Here is a 25,224-nt window from a genome sequence, read left to right on the forward strand (position 1 = left end):
GGGGGGAATGACTGTAAAGCTTAACAAAGAATGTGTTTACAGCATGTACTTTTAACTGGAAAATGTTGGGAACGATTGGTGGGTTTGCTGTGAAGTACACAAGGTGATACACTTGTAAAAGCAAATTGTTTAACCATGTATCCAGCTATTTTAAATAGCTCCCGTTAGGAAAACCATCTGTTGAGTAATGAGTAATCAGTAATGAGTCGGCCCGCAGACGGGAGGTGGATCAGCTGGCTCTGTGGTGCAGTCAGAACAACCTCGAGCTTAACACGCTCAAAACTGTGGAGATGATTGTGGACTTTAGGAGAAGCCCCCCCATTCTTCCTCCATCAGCATACTCAACAGCCCTGTGTCTGCTGTGGAATCCTTCAGGCTTCTGCGATCCACTATATCCCAGGACCGAAAGTGGGAGTCTAAAGCTGACACCATCATCAAGTTGGCCCAGCAGAGGATGTACTTCCTGGGCCGGCTCAGGAAGGTCAACCTGCCTAAGGAGCTGCTGATGGGCAATTAAGACAGCAGAAAAGCCAACCTACACTCCGTTCATGACTTATACTCTTCCAGAGTCAGGAAACGGGCAGGAACCATCACTGCAGACCCATCTCACCCCAGACACAACCTGTTCCAGCTTCTCCCCTCTGGGTGGCGCTACAGAGCACTGTACGCCTAAACCACCAGACTCAGGAACTCACTCTGATGAACAGCTGAGCAATAACCCAGCAACACTGTCTTCAACCCGCACCTGTTTACTTGTCCCACTTATTATTTATCATTTATTCATCATTCTTAGTCTCTATTTCAGAGCTGTTCATACTGTTCATATTGTAATATAATAACACAATAGCCTACTATTTATTCCAGCACCCTTTGCAAAATTCTCCGTAATTAAAATAATAACTATCATAATTAACTCCAGCATAGTTTACACTCTTCATTCCACTATTGCCTCAAACTGTCTATATTGTTTCTGTTTACAGTGTGTATACATTGTGAGCAATGATGATCCAAAGCAAAATTCCTAGTATGTGTCCTCATCCGTGGTAAATAAAGCTGATTCTGTCACTGTATTATGTGAACAGTTAACTTCATGTAATATTGTATGAGGCGATTTCTTTTCCGGGCTGCAAATGTTCCTCCAAAACAACTTCCTTTTCAGATCCTTCCTTTTTCTCCTATGCCAGAATGTATCTAGGGTGTAGCCTGGTGTAGGTGTGGACCTTCTGCCTTGGATTACTTTACAGCATTCAATTCAAACACCCACAAAGGGTTACAGCGATACCATGACTGTGCATAAATTGCTGGCTAATAGAATTTTGATGAAGTGCTTATAGTGGAAGGTGATGTGATGGATCCAGCGGAGAGGACAGGTGATGCGAGGACAGCTCTGGTGTCAACAGCTCCTTTTGGAGATGCACGGTCTCTTCGTGCCACTGAGAGGCTTCCTCAAATTGAGCCTCTTCTCATTGTGTCACTCCGCAGTGATGAATGAATTACTCCAACCTGCCACTCACGCACATAAAACCTGTCTCTTCTGGTTTTCTTTGTTTTGCTGTGTATTCACACCAACTGCCCTGGGCGTTTTTCATGAGTGAGTTCCTCTTGAAATCAGTTTAAGAAAATACAATATGGTTAGAGGGCACTGGATGAAGAAGAGTATAATATGACTCAGCTGCATTCACTTGCTTGGCACACTGAGGGGAAATGAACTACCACAAACAAACAAAAATCACAAATGAAGTGCGTTTTATTTACACAAAGTGTGCTCCTTGCTAATTTAATCAGCAGCTGTACTCTGGCACAACATCTACCGCATTAAAGGCAATTAAAAAATGCTTTCTGAATTGATGTCTGTTAAGTCTGGCAGCAGTCCATGAATGAGGACAAGACCATTAGGGAAAGTACAACTTGAGACAAATTCAAAGCCAAATCCAAGAGAAAGTACATCGACTTCTACACTCAACATCAGCGTTAGGGAGTAACTTACATGTTACAGCGTTACGAAATTTACTTACAAATTAAAGGTAACTGTAATCCGTTACAGTTACTTGGAAAAAAATGCGTAATTAATTGACTATGGCCACAGATAGAAACATCTGAAAATGTTTAAAGGTTGAAAACATTGATTAGAAAATTAGAAGAGGAATCACAAAGAACTTCAATGTAATAAGTGACATTACTTCAATAAAGTAAAATATAATAATTTATTTTATTAGGACAATGCCCATTAATCATCATTTCTGTAAATGCACCATTGTAAGCCAGTCGGCAAATTTTCATTGTAGTCCTAATTACCTAGCATGCATGTCTTTATGGTGGGAAGATACCAAAGTACCCGGAGGAAACCACCCAAACGGGGAGAACATGCAAACTCCACACAGAAAGGCCCAGAACGATTTGGATTGAAACCCAAAACCTTCTTGCTCTGAGGCAGAAGTGCTAACCACTGAGTTCCACTTCTCATTGGGTCATTAACTGGACTTACATTAAGCCAATGTGGTGGGACAAAGGGAGAAATGCTTTGACCTGTGGGTTTTGTCCATACTTTATATATCTTTCACTGCGATGATCTGTTCCTTTTATGACGATGCACACTCAGCGTAGCACAGGTACATTTCAATATTTCATTTCAAGTAGGTTTTATTCTTCTTTCCCTTTTAAACACTAATAAAACAATATCACTCCTCAAGCCACTAACACGGTGAAATACTGTATGCTTTCCCCTTTTTCCACACATCTGTGTACCTCTGGCTGATTCCCATTATGCTTTCCGGTGACAATGCTCGCCTCAGTGATCAAACACATAACTACTTATGCATAAATGTCACCAACGTGGTATGTAAACAAACCAAAAAAGCAAAGCTATATAATGGCTCCAACACTACTATTATAAATAGGTTAACTTGAAATCGGTAACATATTACATTTTCAAAGTAACCTTCCCAACACTATCCATCGCGCACACGCACACGCACATGCACACACACACACACACACACACACACACACACACACACACACACACACCTTAAAGTAGGGCTTACCAGCTGTCTGATTCCAGCTCCAGCAAGGACCTGTCAGAGGCACACTGCAGACACCACATGTTGCCGTCTGAGTCCCTACACCAGAGCCATCACCACCCGGCCCTCTGTTACTCCATCCCTGGGTTAAATGTAGTTTTGCAGCCTGACGGCACAGCCTCACTCCCAGACACCTCTCCAGCTCTGGCCCTTCTTCAGAGCCTTATGAGGAGGGGCGTTTGCAGGAAGAGGGAGGGAATTCCTCCAGAGGAAACTGGGTCGTGTGGCAGCAGGAGCACTGGTGCCCCACAGATGAGGAGGGTCTTACACAGGAAGGGTCAACAAGTAAGAAGAAAAAAATGGAAGAGACGGAGCAAGCTCTGGCGGTGATAGCATCAGATGGGCTTTATTAGAATCTGGGCGGTACGGATAAAGCATGGGGAAACCCCCGGATATACCATTTTAGCTGCTGTAACTGTGGGGTTACGGCTGCAGTAATGTGAGCTTTTACTTGGTATAACTGACCTCGGATGTCAACCACCCGCTTCAAATGGAAGACATAAACAGTTACTGATAATCACTACTTTACAACCGCTGATCAAAGGCTTAAAAAGAGGGCTTAAAAAATACTATCATTACCACAGTCTTCTAACAGACAATGCAGAAGAAGCAACAGCTGCTTGGCCAGTTGACCCGCCAAGCTATTCTTTAAACAAATAACCAAGCTAATAGGGAATGTTTGACTCACATCCCCTCCCATTTCTGTGCTGATGTTTAGGGTGATTTCCCCCCACTCCTATTCCCCTGCCTCGCCCCAAAAAGTGAGCAGTGAGGGGCCTATCTATTTCTATATAATGACATCATTACCCAAACAACGGGCGTGTATTAAGTTGACCAAAGATGTTATCAAACTAAAGCAACCAAAGCACTGAGATAACACAGCTAGAAGGTTTGGTATGGGTAGGGTAGAGACCCACCATGACAGTGAGGCCCTTAAAAATGTCTAATTTTGCTCTTCAACCTCTGTTTATGTGTATACATCTTTGGTGAATAGATTCTTAATGCCTCTATATAATATGGAACATAATCCTAATTACAGTATAAAATGAGCAAGATTGAGGATTGAGCTGGTGCAGAATGCCTCTCTTATGGGCTGTTACAGAGCTTAATAAAAAGCTAAAGGTTTCCCATATGGTGAAGGTTCATGTAAAGTGCAGGACAGAGAGATACCGGGAATGTGAGTTAATCATAAAATAAGTTAAGATGATCTCTCAGAGGACAAATGTGGACGATAATTCCCTGACCCTCCATTCTGGAAGTGCAACTCTGGACAATGCTAACTATGTAGCTCAGGGAGATCTCGACCGGTGCCACAAAATGGGATCTCTTAATACCGTAAAGCTGAAAGTAATACAATTAAAAAAACAAATTAAGCCCAAGTGATTCACAAAACTGAATACGACCTGAAATTGCAACAAAGTCTGAATCCCTGGTCCAATGAAATCTGAGTTTAGCTGAAGTTAGACACTACTTTAAACACTCAGCAAAGCCCAGCTCCATCTAAGCCAGTTGGTTTCCTTTAGCATTAATGATGACCGGGGTCCTTAAGGTAAAGCTGCAGCTGTTACCACCCGCTACATCTGTTTGACTGCAGAGCGGGACAGTGTGAGACAGCTGCCTTTGATCAGACCTTGGGTTATTTTTGTCCCTCTTATCTCTATCTTGGTAGTGAATAGCCAGACTGTACAGCAGTTAGAAGAGGAGTGATGTATTTTTTATCTCACAAATGAGTCTGAATCTGTGCCACATGCTAGAGGGGTGGCACTCATCAACATACCACGGCTTGAAAAGTTGAAATGGAACGCTTAAGTGGCTCCAAAATTGCAAGGACAGGTTAACCATTGACTGTTTGCTATGACCAGAGATTTTAGGAAGATAAGGCATACTGAAAAAGACAATCACGCCACCTTTTGCTTTACCATCACAGTTTAACTGGGCTACCACCTCAGTTACAACCAGGGCTTTAAACTGACCCCTGCTAACAAAATGTGGGTTAAAATGAACTTTGGCTACCAGATTGGTCTGTTTTCCGGTAAGGAATTTGGATGTTTTTCATTCTCTGTCAACACTGCTTGTAGCACTAATCCTACATTTCCTACAAACACCATGTCCATGGCATGTTGGACAAACGTCGGCTGCCTGTCTAGCGTGTGTGGAATTGATTGCGAGTTATACTGAAAGGAAGAAGACAAGACGTTAAAGTTAGTTGGGGAAAAATAAAACAAACATGTGGCTAGTGGGGAATGTGATTGGCTGGTAACTTTACAAATCTACTAGCCATGTTGGCTGGTGATCTAAGAACTTAATTTAAAGTGCCCGTAGTATGCTCATGTTCATTCAGAAACCTCCATCTCACTCAAAACAGCATGGATAGTTTTTTTGGGGAAAAGCACCAGCACCTGTGGAAGCACCAGAGACACAAAATAACACTCTGAATCCCAGAAAAAGTGATTTTTTTCATAATAGCACTGGTTACAACCACAGACTGTATAAAAGAATTGAATAAGCTTCCAGGTCTGAAAAGTGAAGCCAATGTGAGAGTGCCTTAAACCTGCTTTCTATCTATTTTCCAGCAGGGGGCGACTGCACTGACCTATAAAAGGAAGGTTGATTGTATAGTCTCTGAGAAAATGACCCTAATTTTCAATTGATTCATTACCCCAGGTAACATTTTCCTAATGAGTGCCACACCACCACGAGGAAGTTGATTTTTTTTAGAAGCCGACAGGAAGCTTGAGGAGTGCAAAAACTGTAACAAAACACCACAACAAAAAGCAAAAGCAACATAAAAAGCACACTAACACAACAGGCTCAAAGTGAACCCCGATGTATACAACAACAAAAACTAAATCAAACTGAAGCAAAAAAACATCAACCAAACGAAATGACAACCTGTCAGCAGGCTGCCGACTCTGTAATCTCTCTCTCGATCTGCTGAAGACACTCAAACATCTCAGCCTCATTTAATGAGTACCTGAAAAATAAATTTCCCTAGATCAGTTACTGCTGGTGTTACTACTTATACATATTTGGGCACCCTTGACAATAAGCACCCAAGATACTATAAAAATGGGATGCATGGCCGTCTGGGTAGCTCACCTGGTAGAGTACGCGGCCATAGACAGAAGCTCAGTCCTCGACGCAGCGGCTGCGGGTTTGGTTTTGATTTATGGCACTTTGCTACATGTCCTTCTCCCTCTATCTCACCTTTCAAGTTTAAGCTGTCCTGTCAATAAAAGACCTAAAAATGCCACAAAAAATGTAATAAACTGCAGAGCTATCTTACCACTGCACAACATTTCACGTCGCCATTCTTCTACAGTAAGAAGACAGTTTTTAGTGTTTCATTTTACTTGTGTTTTTTACTGTATATAGACATTCAGTTTCTTACCATATTATTTTAATGTACAGTAATATATTGGCTGCAGTGTAATTCCCGCATTTTCCTATATTTTCCCAAGATGCATGATATAACAGTAAATGCCAGTAATCTGTAACAGTATGTTATTATTTACTCGCAGAATGCATTGCTATTTACAGTATGATCCTGCATAACATTAAAACTGTAAGATACTGTGAGCTTTTAGCTGTAAATTTTTATCAGTGGTTTACAGTGTAAAATAGAATTAAAGCGCTGTAACGGGAACACATAGTGTAATAGAACAATAAAATCCATGTGGCAGTTGCTGGCTGTATTTAGCCACTAATTATATATTAGCATTACATGTATGGATATAATGGCTTTGGCCTATTGTTCTACACCCCACTACGCTGCTTTCAAACACCTTTGCATCAGGTTCCCCTCATGACCTTTGAGATGAGTGTGTAGAATGACAACACCTGACGATACCAGAATAGGCCGTTGATGACGAGAATAACTAAAAACATTGTATAGTTATGTTTAAGTTATGTGTCTCAAAAATGTCCAGAACTGGTAGTTGAATATTACTTTTCTTTCATGATAGTCATATTACTTGTGTCCACGCTACTGATTGCTTTGTGTTTCCTTGTGTCTTTGTTATCTATCTTCACACTTAAAAAAGCCACAGAGGAATGCATTAAACAGCTGGTCCTTCTAGAGTAGTTGAATTATTCTGACGATTGCTTTCAAAGGGAGTTTGCAGGGACCTTTTAAGGGCCTGTCTTACAAACACACCTGTCACACTCTGCACAGACTCCTAATGGAAACAGCAGGAACTGTCATCCTCATATTAATCCTTACATCAGTTGCAGCTCCTCAACAGGCTGGACAGAAGGTGTCACAGCTCTGGTCCAACTATAACCACCAGTAAAGACACTACTCTCCTTTCAGTCTGGATCAACGGAAGTACGTTTACATCTGCTGGATGTCAGGTGTTTTGCCCCCTCGCTTTCCGCTCTCTGCGTGTTGCCTTTCTTTGAGGCAGCAAGCTACACGCTAAAAATGGCAAGTTGTGAAGAACATTTGGATTGTGCAACAAGGCAGGCCTTCTTGGCTCTTCTAGTGAATGCTTGTAAAGAATTACAAAGAATAGGTTTATGACATTTCCTCTCTAAATGGAACATTTTGTGTCCGATTGGTGGGATTGCTGTGAGGGAAGAACACAGGGCAATACACTGGTAGGAGGAAATGACATTTCACCATATATCCAGCTAATTCAAAAAGCTCACCTTGCTGTATTGTGTGAATGTTTAACTTCAGTTAATACTGTATGTGGCGTTTTTTCTTGCAGGGTGCAAATGTTCCACCAAAATAAGTTCCTTCTTGAGACTATTTTACAGAGCTATAGTCGCGGCGTCGAGAGCGTAGCGCCGCCCAAGATGATTGTGCCCTTTTACCTTTGGCTACAATGTCCAAATCTCTCTGCCGTTCCCCGTTTACTTCCTCCCACATTTGGAGTGACAAAATGCCACTCCCGCAGCGTTGAGACTGGTTCTCATCCAGCAGGGACAAAAATAGAATTGTTGACAGACTGTCAGTACCCGATCTGTGCTGCCTGCACGACCAGTCCTGCACATGCGCAGATGACAATCCTGTTTTGAGGATTTACAACACTGCACGGTCTGTTCCATGCTCGTAGTTTTGGCGGTCTGAAGTTAGCCTCCACAACATCTTGCGCATGCTTAGGACGGACCGTGCATCGCACAGTTTCTGCATTTTCTGCTTTGCTTGAAAAGTAAATTGATCAGCCTGTGTGAGTGGGGTTGCTGGAGGCTGAAATATGCCTGCACGGCCACCTCCCCAGATACTACGGCCTGCCGCCAAAAACAGCCACAGCGCCAATTAGAAACATAAGAGGCTGGCTGAGATTCACCACAGAGGCACAGGGAAGGCACATTTTCAACAGGGAGCCCAGACAAATATGCAATTACATGGCACCATAGTTAACATAGGCTGCACTATGTACCTGTTGGACTGCGTCTAGTCCTGGATTGCCAGGCCTTCCTCGAAAGCGCTGTGAAGGAGGGTCTGGCTAGTCCACACAGCACTCCTGGATGGGAGAAATCTGTGCTCTAGTTTATAGGCATTTATTTAAACCAATCACAACTGTCATGGGAGGTGCGAAGTGCCAAACGCAGTCGTGGCACCGCTGCGAAATAGCCTCAGGAAGGAACTTGTTTTACTGGAGAATGTGTACGTTCAAAAGTAGTTTTAGTCATGCAACAGAAAACTCAGATTGGACAGATAGTCTAGCTAGCTGTCTGGATTTACCCTGCAGAGATCTGAGGAGCAGTTAACCATAGTCCTCATAAATCCACCGGGGTTTAAAATTACAACACAAAACAAAGCGTAAGGTGACCTCGATCCGGCCGAAAAGAATTTCCGGCGGCATCGGAACATTCCCTGAAGTGCAACTTTAGGGATATAGACAAGATTAGTGTTCCTCAAATAGTGGTCCGTGTACCCCTAGGGGTACTTTGGAGTACTGCAAGGGGTACATTAGATTCCTTTTTTAAAAGGACTTTTCAAAAATTCAAAAACAGCAATTGGGTTTCAAAAGAACAGCATTTACATTTCCAGGGTTGGTCTTAGTGTGTTTGTTCTTGATTGGAAAATGAAATTATAATTGACCTAATTCTTTCCACAATCCACTTCACCTTAATTATGAATCAGAGCTATATGTATACACATGACATACACACTATTTAAACAACAACACATGCTGTTTTCCAACTTGGAGACAAGGCTGGAGCAATAATAGAGAATGTCAGCACTTTTATGATTATCTCCTGTGTAAGAGTGATGTCCTGTTTATAGAAACATTCATTATGACATATAAAACAAAGATGTAGACAGCGATTGGCCGGCCTCCAGCTGCATATCCCACACCAGTCATACTTGATGTTAGACTCTGGGATTGCTCCGCTGCTGTTGGAAAATCGGACGGATTTCACTAATTTATGCCAGATATCTGTTGCCTTGGGCTTCCTTTGTGTTGTCATTTCAAATTGTGGTAGATTTATGAAGACTATTCTTTTTTCTCAGATCTCTGCAAGATCTAAATCCAGATAGCTAGCTATACGTTCTGTACAATCTGAGACAGCTAGCTTAGAGTTTTCTGTTGCACGACTAAAACAACCTTTGAACGTATACGTTCCACCCAAACAAGTTCCTTCCAAAGCTCTTTTGCAGCGGCACCGCTGCTTTTCTCCGGTCTTAAGCACTGCCCAAGACGACTGTGATTGGTTTATAGAAAGACCAATAAACCAGAGCACATTTTCCTCCCATCTCGGAATGCTATGTGGAGTAGCCAGAGTCTGCTCCAGTGCGCTTTGGATCATGGTCTGGCAAAGCGAGACTACCCACACCTCAAACTGAGCGTGGCCCCAGCCCGGCCCGGCCGGCTGACTGTTTCTGGCTGTCCGCTTTAAAGCTGTTTGGCTCTACTTCAACCCTGTAATCCCTGAGCTCACAACCCACACACGTGTGGCCTTCAGAGGGAGGCAATGGCCTTGCCCTTTCAGCCTCAAGCCTTTCCACCAGAGAGAGAGAGAGAGAGAGAGAGAGAGAGGGAGAGAGAGAGAGAAAGAGAGAGAGAGAGAGAGAGACGGGATTTATTTAAAGGTGCAGTAAGTGATGCTGCTCAAAGATTGCTAATATTTGAACTCTACTGCCAAACCAATACAACCCTTCCCCTTAAGAAGATAGATAACTACTGGCTGGGCGGCACATTCACATGGTGCCCCACAGTTGATGTTATGTTGATGACCATATGGCATTGAGTCTCTTCAATGTTTATGCTCTGCTGTGGTAGCCCCTCTGACCAGTGTGCAGTTATTAAGCTTATCTCTGCTAATCCTCCTGCTGTAACTCTTCCTCCATCCTGTTCCTGAGCTGTCTATAGGCTCTAGTGCCAAACCAACACCAATAAGCCACAGCAATGTAGTGAGAAGGAAATACTGAGGCACCTCAGACAAAGGCTTGGGTAGGTTTAAAGGATTGTTTCAGTTTGTACATTTCTGTACTATTTGTATAGTATTTTCCATTGTTTGACATTGGGTTTGATTATCTTTGTACAGTAACATCGCTGTAACAAAGCCTGATGGAGCAAGCAACACAAGCAGCCAGAGGATCAGACAGTAAACAGACAGTTTAGCCGGATTATCAGAACCACAAGGTAAAACCGAAAGTAAGACCCCCTGTATTATTTAAGTTCAACCGAAAAGTCTGGATTTAAACAGTGAAGGACGTTTACAAAGGACACAAAGGGTACAGGGTTTCATTTTAAGGGTGTTTTCACACTTGCCTAATTTATTTCGTTTTTTTTTAACCCTGGAGGGTTTTCCATTTGGTGAGATGTGAACACTGCAAACGCACTCGGCTGCGGACCAAAGCAAATTCTGGTACACTAAGGTACGTTTTGTTTGTGGTGGGAACGTGATGTAACCACCAGGGGCGTGTTCAATCTCAAAACCATGTGCACTTTCATTATTCTCTCGTTTTGCTACAGTTTCCTAGTTAAACGACATTGCTGGATCTCACTTCCCTTATCTATCTATCTATCTATCTATCTATCTATCTGATAGCTCCTTGTTCCTCTGTCCTCGGGTGAAGCAGAAGTTGTTTTGCCCCTACTTTGTAAGGGGCCGTCTCAAAGATCTTATTCCTGCCCCGAGGAGCGAGGAGCTATGATCGAGTAGGGATCTTTGAGGAGCTATGAGCGAGGGTACACAAGAAAGCAGCTTTCCCAGAAGCTATGAATGTTTAAATAAACGCGCGTTACGTTTTGTCATGGCTGACCGTGGCCCAGGTGTCCGCCGCATGGCTGAGCTAATGTCTCCTGTAGTCAGGTGTGCTTTACAATCAGTGATGCGGCAGAGAAGAAGGCTTGCAGTGTTTCTCTCACAGAAATATACTGCCTTGGAGCTCGCCGTCCATCATTTGCATCTTCAGGGTCAAACCAGCTGCCGCTAAAGTTGGAAACAAACACCGAAAGAGTAAAGCATAGTAGCAATAGTAGCTAAGTGGTAGTAGTAATGCTGCTCATGAAATAATGTCTGGAAAATGATTTTAATAAATACGTGGAGATGCGAAAAATATGCACTAGTCCAGAACACAGGACCTTCTTCATGTAGTTACTTTCTTGCTCCCGCCCCCAGACACATCCGACCACATAAGCAAACCGACTTGCGTGGTTTGTTGTGACACATTTTGGTTTGCTTGGATCTTTCTCTCTGTGAAACCTTGGGCCTTTAACAGAAGGTTAGTGGTCAAAAGATGTTGGGACGCAGATAGCCTTTGAAGCCTGCATACACGTTGTGTGCGGTGTCCGAAATAATCCCCAGACTGAAAGCCAACTTCATTCATTTGCTCACCAGAAACGGGATTTTATCCCAGACGTTATTTATTTTATAACGTCAGCCCTGGAGGTAACGCGTCTTTCCTGGTTTTCTGACAACATACGGAAACAAAGCAACTAGAAAAGGTTAAGACGTTGAACATTTTAAATGAAACAGCTTATTAACGTGCGCTTGTTGCCCCGATTGCACTGATGCGCTCATCTGTTGAGATTTTTGAATGCCTTCCTACAGTTGTTTAATAAAAGCTTTCCATAGATTTTAACTGTGTCAGGTTCAGACATACATATCTTAATGCCTGTCGGGCTCGGGTCAGGTTCAGTTACTGCTCTGTCGGACGCGGGCCAGGCTCGGACAGAAAAATGCGTCCCGATCAGCACTCTAATACGCAAGGGTAATCATTTTACTATTTTTTTCTCTTTCAAATACATTTGGCTACCCTTTTTATTTTGTCTGAGTGCTCAAGTTTCTTCGCCCATCTGACCTGTTATCAGTGGGGAGGCCTCATTCTCAGATCCCAGCAATGAAGTTTGTGAGTAAGACGCTATTGTTGCTTATAGGTAACCAAAACAACAAAAATTGCAATAAGCCAGATGTATCCTTTAAAACAAAACAGGCAGATGTAATCTAACCTTTAGAAAATAAGATATAGCTCTGCCTCTGACTCAAAATCAATTGTTGACGCGTTGACTGACAATCAATGTCATGCATTTGATGTTGGTAAGGTTTTACTTTCTGATTTTGTGCTCCACTGCAGAGTTTTTACCATCAGCGCCTATCTTCAGTATTTGTTATTGTCAGGTCTGAGTGCTGTGCAGACAATCTCAGCTACCCTGATGCTATCTTATGACTCAGGACAGGAAGAATTTTTCCGATGTCATCCATAGATACAGTGTGACACTGCGTCATCGGCTGGCTTGGGAAGCCCAATTGAGATTTTGTCCATAAAAAAACTCCCTTAACCAATGGCCTTCAACCATTGCCCTAAAGAATCAGATTTTAGCCAAGTCATGCTAGATAACATCCAGTAAACCAGAAGCGTACATTCACATTCAGCTGATCTCCCTCATCACGTGCAGTCAAGATATCTTTGCCTCGCACGGTACACACAACAGATCCTGACATGTTTGTACTGGAAACAGATGAACGCCTCACAGCAATGTAGACCTGAGGCGCTAGTGGACGAGCTGCTGCTTCATTAGTATTCATAAAGATTTTGCTACTCAGGGAAGAGCAGCCCGGCTGAGCGTGCCCCGACTGTGTCTGATAATGGTTGGGCACCGGCTATGTGTGAAAGAGGAAGCGTGCTTTTAGCTCCAGTAGAATAACTAATAACGTCCAAACCACATTTTTCATCCACATTGTTGTATACTGGGCATGCGGGTGCCGGGTAAACAGCAGAAGGCATGTACACTCTGCTCCTTGCTGGTGTTTCAATCAGGTGGTAAAACATTGGCGTCAGCAGTGTGAATGTGAAGTGTAAATGTAGCAAGAGATATTTGTTTTTAAACCAAAACGTAGCAATGTAAATGTAGCCCTAGTGAAATGCCGTGGCAAACAGTTTCAACACTAAGTAGTCTATATTCACAATGTTCCACTTCTGGGATCGCTCTGGTGCCGCCGGAAATTCTGCCGGATGTCCCTCTATGTAGGCCGGATGTCTGTTACCTTCCACTTTCTGTCTTCTGTGGATTTCTGAGGACCACGGTTACCTGCTCCTCCAATCTCTGCAGGGTGAATCCAGACAGCTAGCTAGACTATTTGTCCCATCTGAGATTTCAGTTGCACGACTAAAACAATCTTTGAACGTACACATGTTTCACCAAATGAAATGCCGATCAACCTGCACACGCTTTTCTCCCATCCCGGAATGCTGTGTGGACTAGCCAGACCTTCCTCTGCAGGGCTGTGGAGAATATTTTGGCAATGCGAGACTATCTACTTAGTAATAGAATAGACACTGAGAGCCTGAGGTAAGTAGTTACACTTGTTGGACAGCCTTGTACATTACACATTTGCAGGTGTTATAAATGCGGTTTGAGGTTTTCATGGAATTTATTATGTTTCTTATTGAGTGTCCAAGAATCTGAGCCGTCTCCAACGCCTAACAGCTACACAAACACCCAGAAAGTGACTCAATATGTGGGTTAAGTGTCTGTCTTTGGTCTGTCTTCAGCTCTGTATGTGAAAACTTTTGTTCCCTACACCAGGTGCGTCATCCTATTTCGGGGAAAAGAGATTTAATTCCAGGTAGAGAACTTTGATGCTGCCAAGTTGACATTCCCCTGAATATGCCAGACGCTTCTGCAGAAACTGTGTCCCTCTGTACCAACTTATTTTCTTCTTCTTTTTGTCACCATTACAGTCTGCATATTTACACCCTCTAAGGGTGAAATTAGTTTGCAAAACTCATTTGATGGGAACACTGATGGGTGATTTCACAAAGAATGCATGGAAGAACTGCTGATAGGACCATGAATTCAACATAACTTGCAATCGCTATCTGCCCCATCTCAAGGTCCGACGCACAAAAGATATGGTACTAATGATATCACAGCAGTAGAAAAATGGCAGAGAGAAAAATTTATGTTTCCGACCGCAAGCTACAGGTCCTCGCTAGCCATTGCTCTTGGTGCACTTACAGTACCATAATCATCATGATTTGTCATCCTTTTCAGTTTTGTTTTGTCTAATTTGTACAGGTTTATCGTTTTGTGAATTTGCCTGTGAATGTTCACAGGCGTCAACATTTTGCGATGACAAAACACCTGCCTACACCCTCAGCACCACCAACAACATATCTACTGTGTGATGGACTGACCAGGCCAGGTGAACAGGGAAAGAAGGGAGAAATGAAGGAAGGAGGAATTTGCAGCATAACCCCACAGGTCCTTCTCCCTCTCCCTCCCATTTACAACCCTGTCCTGTCACCCATTGCTCATCACTGACACTGTGTGGGCAGTGCTGCTGCCAAAGTGACTGATGGGCAGTACCCTACACTGTCCGCTCCAAGCAGGCACAAATGATGAACTCTGAGGTCCTAGCTGAGTAGCCATGACAAGCCATGGCTCCGCCTGTTGCCCATGCTGCTTTCAAGGGCATGTCATCCAAGTGAGGGAACGGAATCGGGAGGAGGAGCAGCTGTACATCATCTGCTGCGGGGCACACAACAAACAAAAAACCCCAAAGGGAAAGGTCATCTATTATCTACCACAAGGGGAAAAGTAAAGAACCCCATCTGGTTCAGGCCTAACAGGACAGTCCCCAAAATAGAAATAATTCCCTAACAGAAAACTAAATGTCATTCTATGCAGCTCAGTGTCTAAATGAAGGATACCAGAGATGCCAGACGATAGGGCTGCACAATATATCGTTTTTTAATTGTTATAGTGATATCCATAAAAACACACCGCGAAAGGCAAAAAAAACTTAGATATTTTTTAAGTTAGTTAAAAGAAAATACGAGTAGAAAACTGGACTTTAAAATTTACATTATGACACAACTTTATGGCATAGAGTTCTTTTGTGTGCTTGCATAACTGCAATGTGAAACTAACCGGATTCAATGTATACAAAAACAAGAACCATGGTCCGGACCTTGGTTCAGACTTTCAGGTGTGAAAAGGACATTAGAGACCATAAATAGACCTCAACTGTACCTTTATTTCTACTATTTCTTTCAATGGTGCCTTTTAGGTTCATTTCAATGTTCAATGTGTTCAGTGTGGTAATTTAGCAGAATACTGCAAGCAGCAGAAGAGAGTACACTTAATTATCTGCTTATTTATTGCTAGTAATATTGTTGTCGCTATATTTAACAATGTTATTGCACATTTTCGTCATATCGTGCAGCTCTACCAGAGGGTTTAAAAATCAAATCGACCCATAGGAAGATTACAGATGACAGACATAAACTTACCTTCACAGTACAGAAGCTCAGGTGACGTACAACTGACTCCTGGTCTGTTTTAACCCAGAATAACCTGACGAGATAGTTTTAATTCCAGAAAGATTTCCAAACGTTTGACGTTGGAACTCCTCTCTTTAACTCTGATGGATTTCCAGCCGGAGCATGGATCTGTTGCTGTCAGACACCACCCTGGCTGGCTTTTTCTTCCCACAGCTCCTGCTCCGTCCCTTTTTTTCTGTGCTGTAGAACACACACTGAGGCTATTTAAAGACAGGCAACACCTCTGTCTACTTGCTTGCTCTGGGCGCTGTTGATGTTGGCATCTACAATAAAGGTTGCCTTTCTCTTTCCTGCATGCCCCCCCTCCCCCCTGCCCTCCTGCTGGAGTTTTCACCTCTGCCAAGGAGAGCCGTGAGGCTGAAATGGAAGAAAGGTTGTGTGGCGGCGTTGTGCCGGCTGTGTGTGCCCGCCTGTCAGGGGAAGGGAGTGGCAGCCTGGTGTGACACACACACACACACCCACACACACTTGATTACCCTGGCTGATTGGAGATTATTTTTGGCTTTCAATGGCACCCTCCTAAAATTGAAACTCTACGCTGTGTTTTCTACAGCAATAAACTCTTCCAGTCGTCACGTCAGGGTAAATATTATTCATCTGAAACCAAATACTTCTCTATTTCTTTGACTGCACTACATGCTGCTATTGCATGACCAGAACATGGCACTTAGAGCTCCCTTCTCTTCCGGTCAGTCGACACCTCGGGTGAATTTAAAGAAATGGGGAAGTACTTTAGTGTGGGCCACTAACACTGAGTTATAGTGAAATATTGAAGGAGCAAATAACACAACCTACGAGACACTTGGATGGCCTGAGAGGCTGAATTCAGTTTTACTTTTTTATCTAGTTACAAATACTTCGATAAATCATAGAGTGAGCCACAAAGTGATTAGACAGAGAAAGACAAAGTACCTTTTCTCACATTTAACTCTGCTAAACATTAGCATGACTGACGCTAGAGAAACCACACTCCCAAAACACTGACTTTTGTTTTTTAGGTGTTTCTTTTATTTAAATGTTAGTATTAATAAGTTACTATGTGTAACGTGGCTTATAGTGACAAACCAACAGATTGGTTTGCAATCAGTCTGCAGGTAACCTCAGCTATAGAGAGCTATTTAGCCACTTTTAGCAAATCTTTCTGGTTAGCACACTCACTCTGTGGGTGGCTCATTTCCACTTGTCAACAATGTTACCAACATCAACAGGTGGCTAAGTACAGTTTGATCAGTGAAAAAGGCTCTAATCAACCCATCCATAATGGCTAGCAGACCAAGTTAGTGCCTAGTCTTGCATGTCTAACAACTAAAGAGCCAGACATTTTTTCTTAGGAGTTGGTGGGGACTAGGGGTGCCACAATATTTCAAATCTACAAGTTGATTTAACTTTGGATTTGAAAATATTATTTCAACAGTGACATGAGTTGCAATTGAATGCACCATTAGTTTAACGAGGTGGACGTGACTTCAGTCCCATTGAAGCCCGCTTTTTTTACGTTTGTTGTTTTTGTTTACATAACGTACTCACAGAGAAGGATAAAAAGTTTTGACACAGGTGACTTCAGGGAAGAAAGAGTAGATTAGCCAATTTGGTTGTTTCTTTAAATTTCTAACTGTAGCAGTGGCCATGGTGTCTGGAAAAGTGCGGTAAGCTCGGTAAGCTAACATCACCCTGTGTCCTCAGCTAGATGCTACCAGCGGGTAAGCTACATTGTGTCTGTTGGGGATTTTAGTTTTTGTCAGACTTGCGCAAGTAGGCGGGGGTGAAGAGAGAAACAAGTACTGGTGGAATCGGTTATCCTGATTGATCAATTTTCAATTTAAAATCACAATCATGATACCCTTTGTGGAGACCAAAAACAAGCAAAAAGGAGAGTGAATATGGGACTTACGTTCACCATGTGGCGAGAAACATGATTTACAAAAATGACATAAACGCTGCTGTTGCTTTATGTCTGCTGAATGTAAACATCCATGCAATTGTTAAGCCATGGGAATGTTAAAAGGTAATAGTGTGTACAATTTGTGGTTTAAACTTGTTCTGCTTCACTCCAGATGGAAACATTTTTTTTATTTCAGAGTTAAGAAACTCCCACTCTTACTATACAAAAGCTCTTTAGCCTTGCCCTGAAGGATTATCAGCAAAGAGCTTACAAGCCATTACACAATCTACAGGCACATACTGTAAAACTAATGCAGTGGCCCGATCATCTGACTCCCATTCATTGCCTCTTTTGAGTGCAGTACTCCAAAGAGTTATCTACCATATGTGAAAGTCAATCTGCACAATTTATTTCACATAAATTTGCTGATGCAGACTTATAAATGTCCCCCTTAAATCATGCTCAGGCACAAATTGTTGCTAAGCCACTAAATGCCGCATTTGCTATTCTGATCCATGTTGGCAGTGTATTCTGTCTTGTAGGTTCATGCAGCATTTGTAATGAGACTAATTGTGCTGTGAGTCCCATCTGGCAGAGCTGTCAATATTCGTCTTTATGAGCAACACAAACAGGTCCAAAGTACACCTCATGCATACCAACAAACACTGCCAGTTAGCATAAGTGAAACATAAGCAATGGGAGTTATTTTAAATACATCTAAGACAGCAAATGCTGAACAGGAAGATTTAAGAGGAATATGTCTGCTCTGTTCTCAGGCTTGGCCAAGCTGGGGCCACGCAGGGGCCACTAAACGCTTGCTGTGTTTTAAAATATCCTTAGCGCTTAGACCTTGGGATGAAGTGACATCTGGTTGACTCTTTGTGGACCCAGAGATCTATTTCCGCCCCTTGAACACTTCCTCTTCAGATATGACCCCTGCTAACCTTTTGAACTAGTACTTCCTGTACATATCTCAAGACAGAGACAGTTTGCTGGATGCGCAGGACAAAGATCTTCAACAGGGGGTCCGGTACCTGACCCCTGCCCTAGGGGGTCCTTGGAGCTACTGCACGGAGGCCACCAAATGTATTTGTTGTATTATCAGTATTGTCAAAAATGAATAGGTCTTAACATTAAGCCAATATATTATTAGCATGTATAAATCAGATGATGATAAGCTTCCTGGTATTTAGTTAAGCTGGGGGGACTTCCCATGATGCACCATGCACCACTCTCCTCCTTCTTCTCTCCATCTGTATGCAACCTCATCCCATTAATGCATGTTACTATCTCGACTTCTTCCCTTTCCGGTAGTCTTGTGCTCTCTCGCCCCTCTCCTATCACTTCCTGCAGGTGGGTCTGGCTCTGGAGCTGTGGAATCTGGATCTGTGGTTGGAGTCACCTGCTGCCTCCATGTTCCTGCTCGACACCCTCTGCTACAATGTCTCTCTCTCTCCGTCTGTCTCTGTGTCTCTCTCTTTCTCTTCTGTGTCTCTGTCTTTCTCTTTCTCTCCCACCCTTAAAAGTTTTTCCTTGCCTCTGTCGCCTAGTGCTTTTTCTTGGTTGGAATTGTTGCATTTCTGTAAATAACATCCCAGAGTCCGGTCTAGACCTGTTCTTTTATGAAAAGCGCTGTGAGATAACTGTTGTTGTGATTTGGCACTGTATAAATAAAACTGAATTGAATTGAATCAAATTGAATTTAGATAGTCACTGACATCCACAGATGCAGTTAATCCGAAGGATTCACTGTGCCACATGTATGTCCAACAAATAAAAAAGGATTTATCAAATCCCGGTAACAACAATTTTAATAGCTTAGTATTCTATGAAAAAAGGTATGCATACAGGCTTTAGGCCACCCTACACGGTATTGTAGGCCCAGTTTAATATGCAACCTAAATTAATAAAAATGTTGTGATGTAGTAGGGGGTCCCTGCTCCGTCTCTTTTCATGCAAGGTGTCCTATCCTTAAAAAACATTAAAGACCCCTGGTCTAGGTTATGTTCTGGCTGTCTAAAAATAATAAGTTAAACCTCCAAAACAAATCCGAGCAGGCAAGCAGGGTGGTTACTATACAGCAAGTCATGCTGCTGTCATACAGAGCAATCATCTCCTGTGCCACGGTGTGAAACATGTGACGAGTGCTCGTTCCCAAGAAAGGGAAACCAGATGCTTCTGCTGCATTTACCTCTCATGATTATTACATGGGTGACAGAATATATAAAGTACACTATTTACGTGCCTTATTTGTCCGCGGTGTCAGTGTGGAAACTAATGCTGAAAGCCCTCTAATACACAGCGTCAGCTCCGTCTGAAGGATCAGTTTCATCATGTCGACGAAGAACACTAAAATTTCAGCAACTTTCCATTCCAGTGAAATATGATTTGGACAGTCAGCAGAAGTTATTTCCCCCGGCTAGAAAAAAAATGGATGTCATGAAGAGGAATTGGTAATTGTTTTAAAAGGATGAAAAGGTGAACAGTGCGGTATATCAAAAAGAACAGGAAAGAACATTTCTGTACTCCATTCAAGTCATTATTTCCCACCAAATACTTTTGAGGGCTTCCATTTAATCATTTGTCAGCTTTTCAGCGAGGTGAGCTCCACATGACCCTATACCAACTATTTATCAACCCTGAGTTCGACTCTGGGAGGAGTACAGAGTAGACGGGGATGAACTGGTGACTTCCGTACCTGATTATTTGTTTGTCTGAGGTAAGAGATTATCACCGGTATGAAATGAACCAGAACTTCAACCATTTACAGTAAAAGTGTCATGTGTATTTCAATGGATATTAAAAGAAATTCTAGAAAATAATTGTAGCACAATTTTGAAGTTGAATTCAATGTTGGTGTTCATCATGAGGCGGTTCTGCAGGGCCCAATAACATCATAGGGTTGGGTTCCAAATCTCTGGTGCCAATATGGTCTAAACGGCCGGTATCTACCGGACCGAATGACTGAATGAATGTGGATTATAGCGCCTCATTTAGGTGCCACTTAAATGCCTGCGCTGCTCTGAAACGAACATTATAGGCAGCAGAAGCATCACAGCATGGGACGCTAGTTAGCATTATATTTTGCACCAGGTAATGTTAGCCTACCCGTTAGCTAGTAAATGGCTTAAACACTGTTAAAATGCATGTGCATGTGGCTGTGTTTCACTGAAAAGGATTCCAACACCGGGACATCCAACAGTCTGCAGCTAAAGACACAGAGAAGACTAGCTGCGCTTTGAGACACGGCCGGAGTCCGATTGGTTGGAGAAACAACACCGACTAAACTTGATGGTGCGTTTAAGTGTACCTTGTAGGCTCAAGCTGCATTCAAAGTTTTTGTAAAATACACCTTTGCCATCTAGAGGTTCTTTTTTATGTGGTTTAAGGGCAATCATTTGATGAATTAAGTTATTGTTATTACATTTTAAATCAATCATTTAATTTGAACCATATGGCCTTAGCCGTAAACAAGTTCTTTAATGCCCTCAACTGTCTTTTGTGCTTTTCTTTTTTTTCCGTTCAGCCACCGTTTAGTCACTGGCACTGGTTTTAAAGAATTGTTTTAGCACAGATATTGGAAAAAACAACAACAATACCAAACCTTCCTAATCAGCCACTCTGGTATCCAGAGGTACATCCTGCATTGCATCCCATTTCTTCACATTCCAGTGTCATCTTAACCTCTGGAAGTGTTTTCCTGCAGTAGAAACACACGGAAAAGCCAAAAACCAAGCCAAAATCACCATGGGCCATCTTGGTTAGAAAGCAAACGGAGGCCTGTAGCACTCTGATGTGTTACATACCGTCTGCTATGTTGTAAGAAAGATCCCTTTGAGAGCACGGGTGATATTCCAATGTAGAACAATGAGAAAATATAACTATTTCTTTTCTATGGTCAATGGGAGAAAGATGGCAGGAGATGAGGGGAGAGAGACAGGGTATGAGATGCAATAAAGCTCCACTGTGATCCGGCTACTCAACTCAAGTACCTGTTTATCGACCGGTTCTCATAATTTATGTGCATAAATGAACCAGGGTGAACTCATAAGGTAAGTGTTAACTGTGCATTGATCTACATGCGTGCCATTTAAAGATGCCAGTCACAATCACATAAGCAAGGTTAATCCACAGTATGTTTATGTGTGTTTGCTATATTTTGGCAGATTTTGTGATGTACACGTACATGAAACCCATCTGCATGTGTAAATGAATGTGTTTTTTGGGAAAGATATCTTCAGCTCTGCAGCAGCACAAACTTGCCTCAAGTAGTCATTCTACAGTGAGAGCTGCTTTTAGCTTGGAGCAGGGGCTTCTTCAATCTGAGGTTCAAAAAATCTTTTTCACAAGTAAATATGTCAGTCAGTCTCTGCAGACCCAAATTACACATCCAAAATGTGTAACATTGCCCCATTATTACAGTGTATAAGGATTAGCGATAGAAGTACTTCACCCCAAAGGAAACTAGCATCAATCATTTATCCTAATGTTCACTACAGCCACAACGTGTGATAGCATGTGGACTATTCTCTTGTGTAGTGTCTATGCTGTCATGTTTAGGAGCAATAGTTCACTTGTAACTGCAGCCTAGTTGCAACAGTGAAACTAAAACAAAATGACAAACCATTTTTCACAAGTTACAGCCTCTCCAGAACGCCTGTTATGTCTGCCAATAATAATGGTGGTAATAAATCTAAGAGGCAGAGCACCAGCAGAATAATCCCCTGCAGCTTTTCCCTGCCACATGTTACCGGGCCGTATGGCAACCTGTTGACACCAATCCCCAGACACCCACTGGGCTAATGCTAGGCATGCATAAACAGATTGTAATCTGCATGCACGCTGGCTGAACCGTGCATCTTATTACTGGGCTACATGATTATTTGGTCTTTTGTTAATCAAGATCTCATGCTTAAATGACAAATAATTAAGTGAAAATTGCCAATCCATCAAATTTTTGCGGATTTGCTTAAGGAGCTGGATTGTTTACCACAATCTGAAGTCAATTTTACAGAGTTAATATTTTGTGAACTCAGATGTGTGAATGTGACCAAATGCAAATACTGACAGTGCAGACCTTAGAGGGAACACACAATGGAAGGAACTATTATTTTAACTGTATTGCAGGGTATTCATTTCATTTGTTAGTATTAGTAAGTAATAACTTACTTCAAACTAACTTTGGGAAATATAAACTCAGTTTTGCTTTTAAACTAAAAAGGGTCGCACAAGCACAGGGCAGTCACCCAGGAGAGAGGGGGTTTGCATCCCGTTTGAAAATAAAAATAACAAAGATGTTATTTTAACTTTAGGGAAGAAACCAAACTACATCACGTTCAACTTCAAAAAGACGCCCTGACATGCAGAATGATGTTGACGAACTGACTGACACTACGGACTGACTGACAAACTGACTGACACTACGAAGTGACTGACACTAGGAACTGACTGACACAATACGCAGAGCTTCTATTTTGGCAGGACACCGGAAAGCTTGGCAGCAATTCAGCACACGGCAGATGTGCTGAAACAAAAAAAAAAATCTGGTTAATTTTCAAAATAAAATTGTCCAAGCGCACAGCAGATTGTATTTCCCTGCACTGCACCTTGAAAACAAAGCACAGAGTTGTTTCCCCTCTACTCTTCTGGATGGTTTTGTGGTTCTATTCTATGTGAATTTGTGAGATCTTGTGGGTCCTCATGACCGCTGCTGCAACAAATCCGGACCTGGTGGGTACTGACGGACGGCGGAGAACGGAGCCCACACGCTGCGGAACTGAGCGGCTCCGCAGACAATTTGCAACCGGTGGAAATTGGGGGTTAGGAAGTTTATGGTAGGAATGTGCAATTAATCAAATTTTGAATTAGACTTTTGCTCCTAGCGATCACAACAAAAAACGATTATTTAGCACATTACATTTTGCAAGTAAACTCTGATTTTGTCTTGCATACAACTCATACTACTTGCTTTATTAAATTACAACATCTTTCCAAAAGTCAGTAAGAAATCGTGTTAAATAATGGTCATTTCAATAGTGACCAAAATAATTGTGATTATAATTTTTGACATAATCGAGCAGCCCTAGACAGTGCTAGATAGTTACAGTACATCTGATAGCAGCCATTTCTCATGCTTACATAGTTTAGCATGAAGCTAGTACCGATGCACACATATTCAAACAAATGTAAAAAGCATATGTGAAATGAGACATCATTCTAGCAGCCTGACTGTTCATTCTCTGTCTCAAATGAGCACCACAAAATCCACTTCTCCAAAAACAATGACCAAGGCTCAATTTTGAGAATGAAGACAAATGTCATGCGGCAGCACCGATGAGTCAGTGTCTTAAGCTTTGGGTTCCGTCCAACGTCAGCAAACTCCAATCACAATCATTATCCTGGAGTAGAGCCTCCTCGCTGTGATAATGAATGACATGCCTCCGTCTGGCTGGCCAGGCTTCACCTGTAGCACCTTTGAAACTGAACGCGAGATGACTCATCAGATGCTTGTCACAGCTTCGCGGCTGCATCCCTCTCGGCCTCTCTGACCGCCGCTCCAGAAAAACTCCATTGATGATTTATTTAACGCATGGTGATGCATTAAAACAGCCTAAACGCTTCAGCGCACTTCATTGCAAAAAAAATGGCTCCTCCAGCAGGGATCTGGATGCGTTTTCCTCTATAAACACTTTTTTCAATGTGGAACACAGAGCTTCAGATTTGAAGCAGGCAGAATGTTTTGGTAAATGTTGGAGAAGAAAACAAATTGCCTCTGTGCTGACGGCTACGATATGCAAAATCTAAAACCAATGAAAAGGTCAATTCAGCAACACCTGAATTCTTGAGAATACAAAACAAACAACAGAGCTCAGCCCATTTTAATTCATAACCACAGAGGGATTTCATCGTTGTAGAATCATCAGATACCAAGCAGCTTAATGCTGCATTATCTACCCAACGGGAAAATCCTGCCCCTCGAGGATATAAACCAGGAGCTGAAAGAAAACAACAGATCTGGCCTCAGAGATGGAATTATATCCACAAAGATCACACAAGCCACACATCATACTGTGCCATGGGCCAGAACCTTACACTCATTATTTGTAGATGAATTAATGTGTGCTTTGCCTGTACTGTACTAGCTGTATTAGGATTCAAGTGTGTCGTAGGGGCAGATGGGTGACTGCTAGTGACCGTGCATCTCATTTGCAGTAATGAGGAGTACAACGCAGCAGCCCATCCACTTTGTAAGTGGAGTAATGTCTAGGTCAGCAGAGAGCAGCCTGATGTAATGAACTATTCCTGGGACTGTTTTAAGGATCAATAGGGATGCATCACACCCACCAACAGCAGCCACCCTGTGCTCAGCAAAAGAGCAAAAGGAGCAAAGATGCAGCAGTGTTAAAGACAAAAAAGACAACCTGAAAAACAACAATCCACCCCCCAGTCCGCAAGACTTGGAGGACACAACAGCCTCTGCATGCCTGGGGAGGAGAGGGAGGGGGGGGGGGGGG

At 42.5% G+C, this 25,224-nt stretch overlaps 1 protein-coding gene across 9 annotated transcripts in view; it reads right to left on the reverse strand.

Annotated features, from left to right (window-relative positions):
- iqsec1b (IQ motif and Sec7 domain ArfGEF 1b) overlaps positions 1-25,224 on the reverse strand; it is a 139,590-nt gene that overhangs the window by 27,668 nt on the left and 86,698 nt on the right. Inside the window, exon 1 of one of the 9 annotated variants that reach the window (XM_034868466.1) lies at positions 15,778-16,220. The exons of 7 other annotated variants lie outside the window; for them this stretch is intronic. Coding sequence is in view for 1 of the 2 variants with exons in the window: in XM_034868463.1 (XP_034724354.1) it covers positions 3,045-3,103 (59 nt within the window). In the remaining variant the exon portion in view is untranslated. Of the gene's footprint in view, positions 1-3,044; positions 3,223-15,777; positions 16,221-25,224 lie in introns of those variants that run through there. One more of the 9 variants, XM_034868463.1, reaches the window with a different exon arrangement.

This window comes from Etheostoma cragini, chromosome 4 (genome assembly GCF_013103735.1).
Source record: "Etheostoma cragini isolate CJK2018 chromosome 4, CSU_Ecrag_1.0, whole genome shotgun sequence".
NCBI classification, from domain to species: Eukaryota; Metazoa; Chordata; class Actinopteri; order Perciformes; family Percidae; genus Etheostoma; species Etheostoma cragini.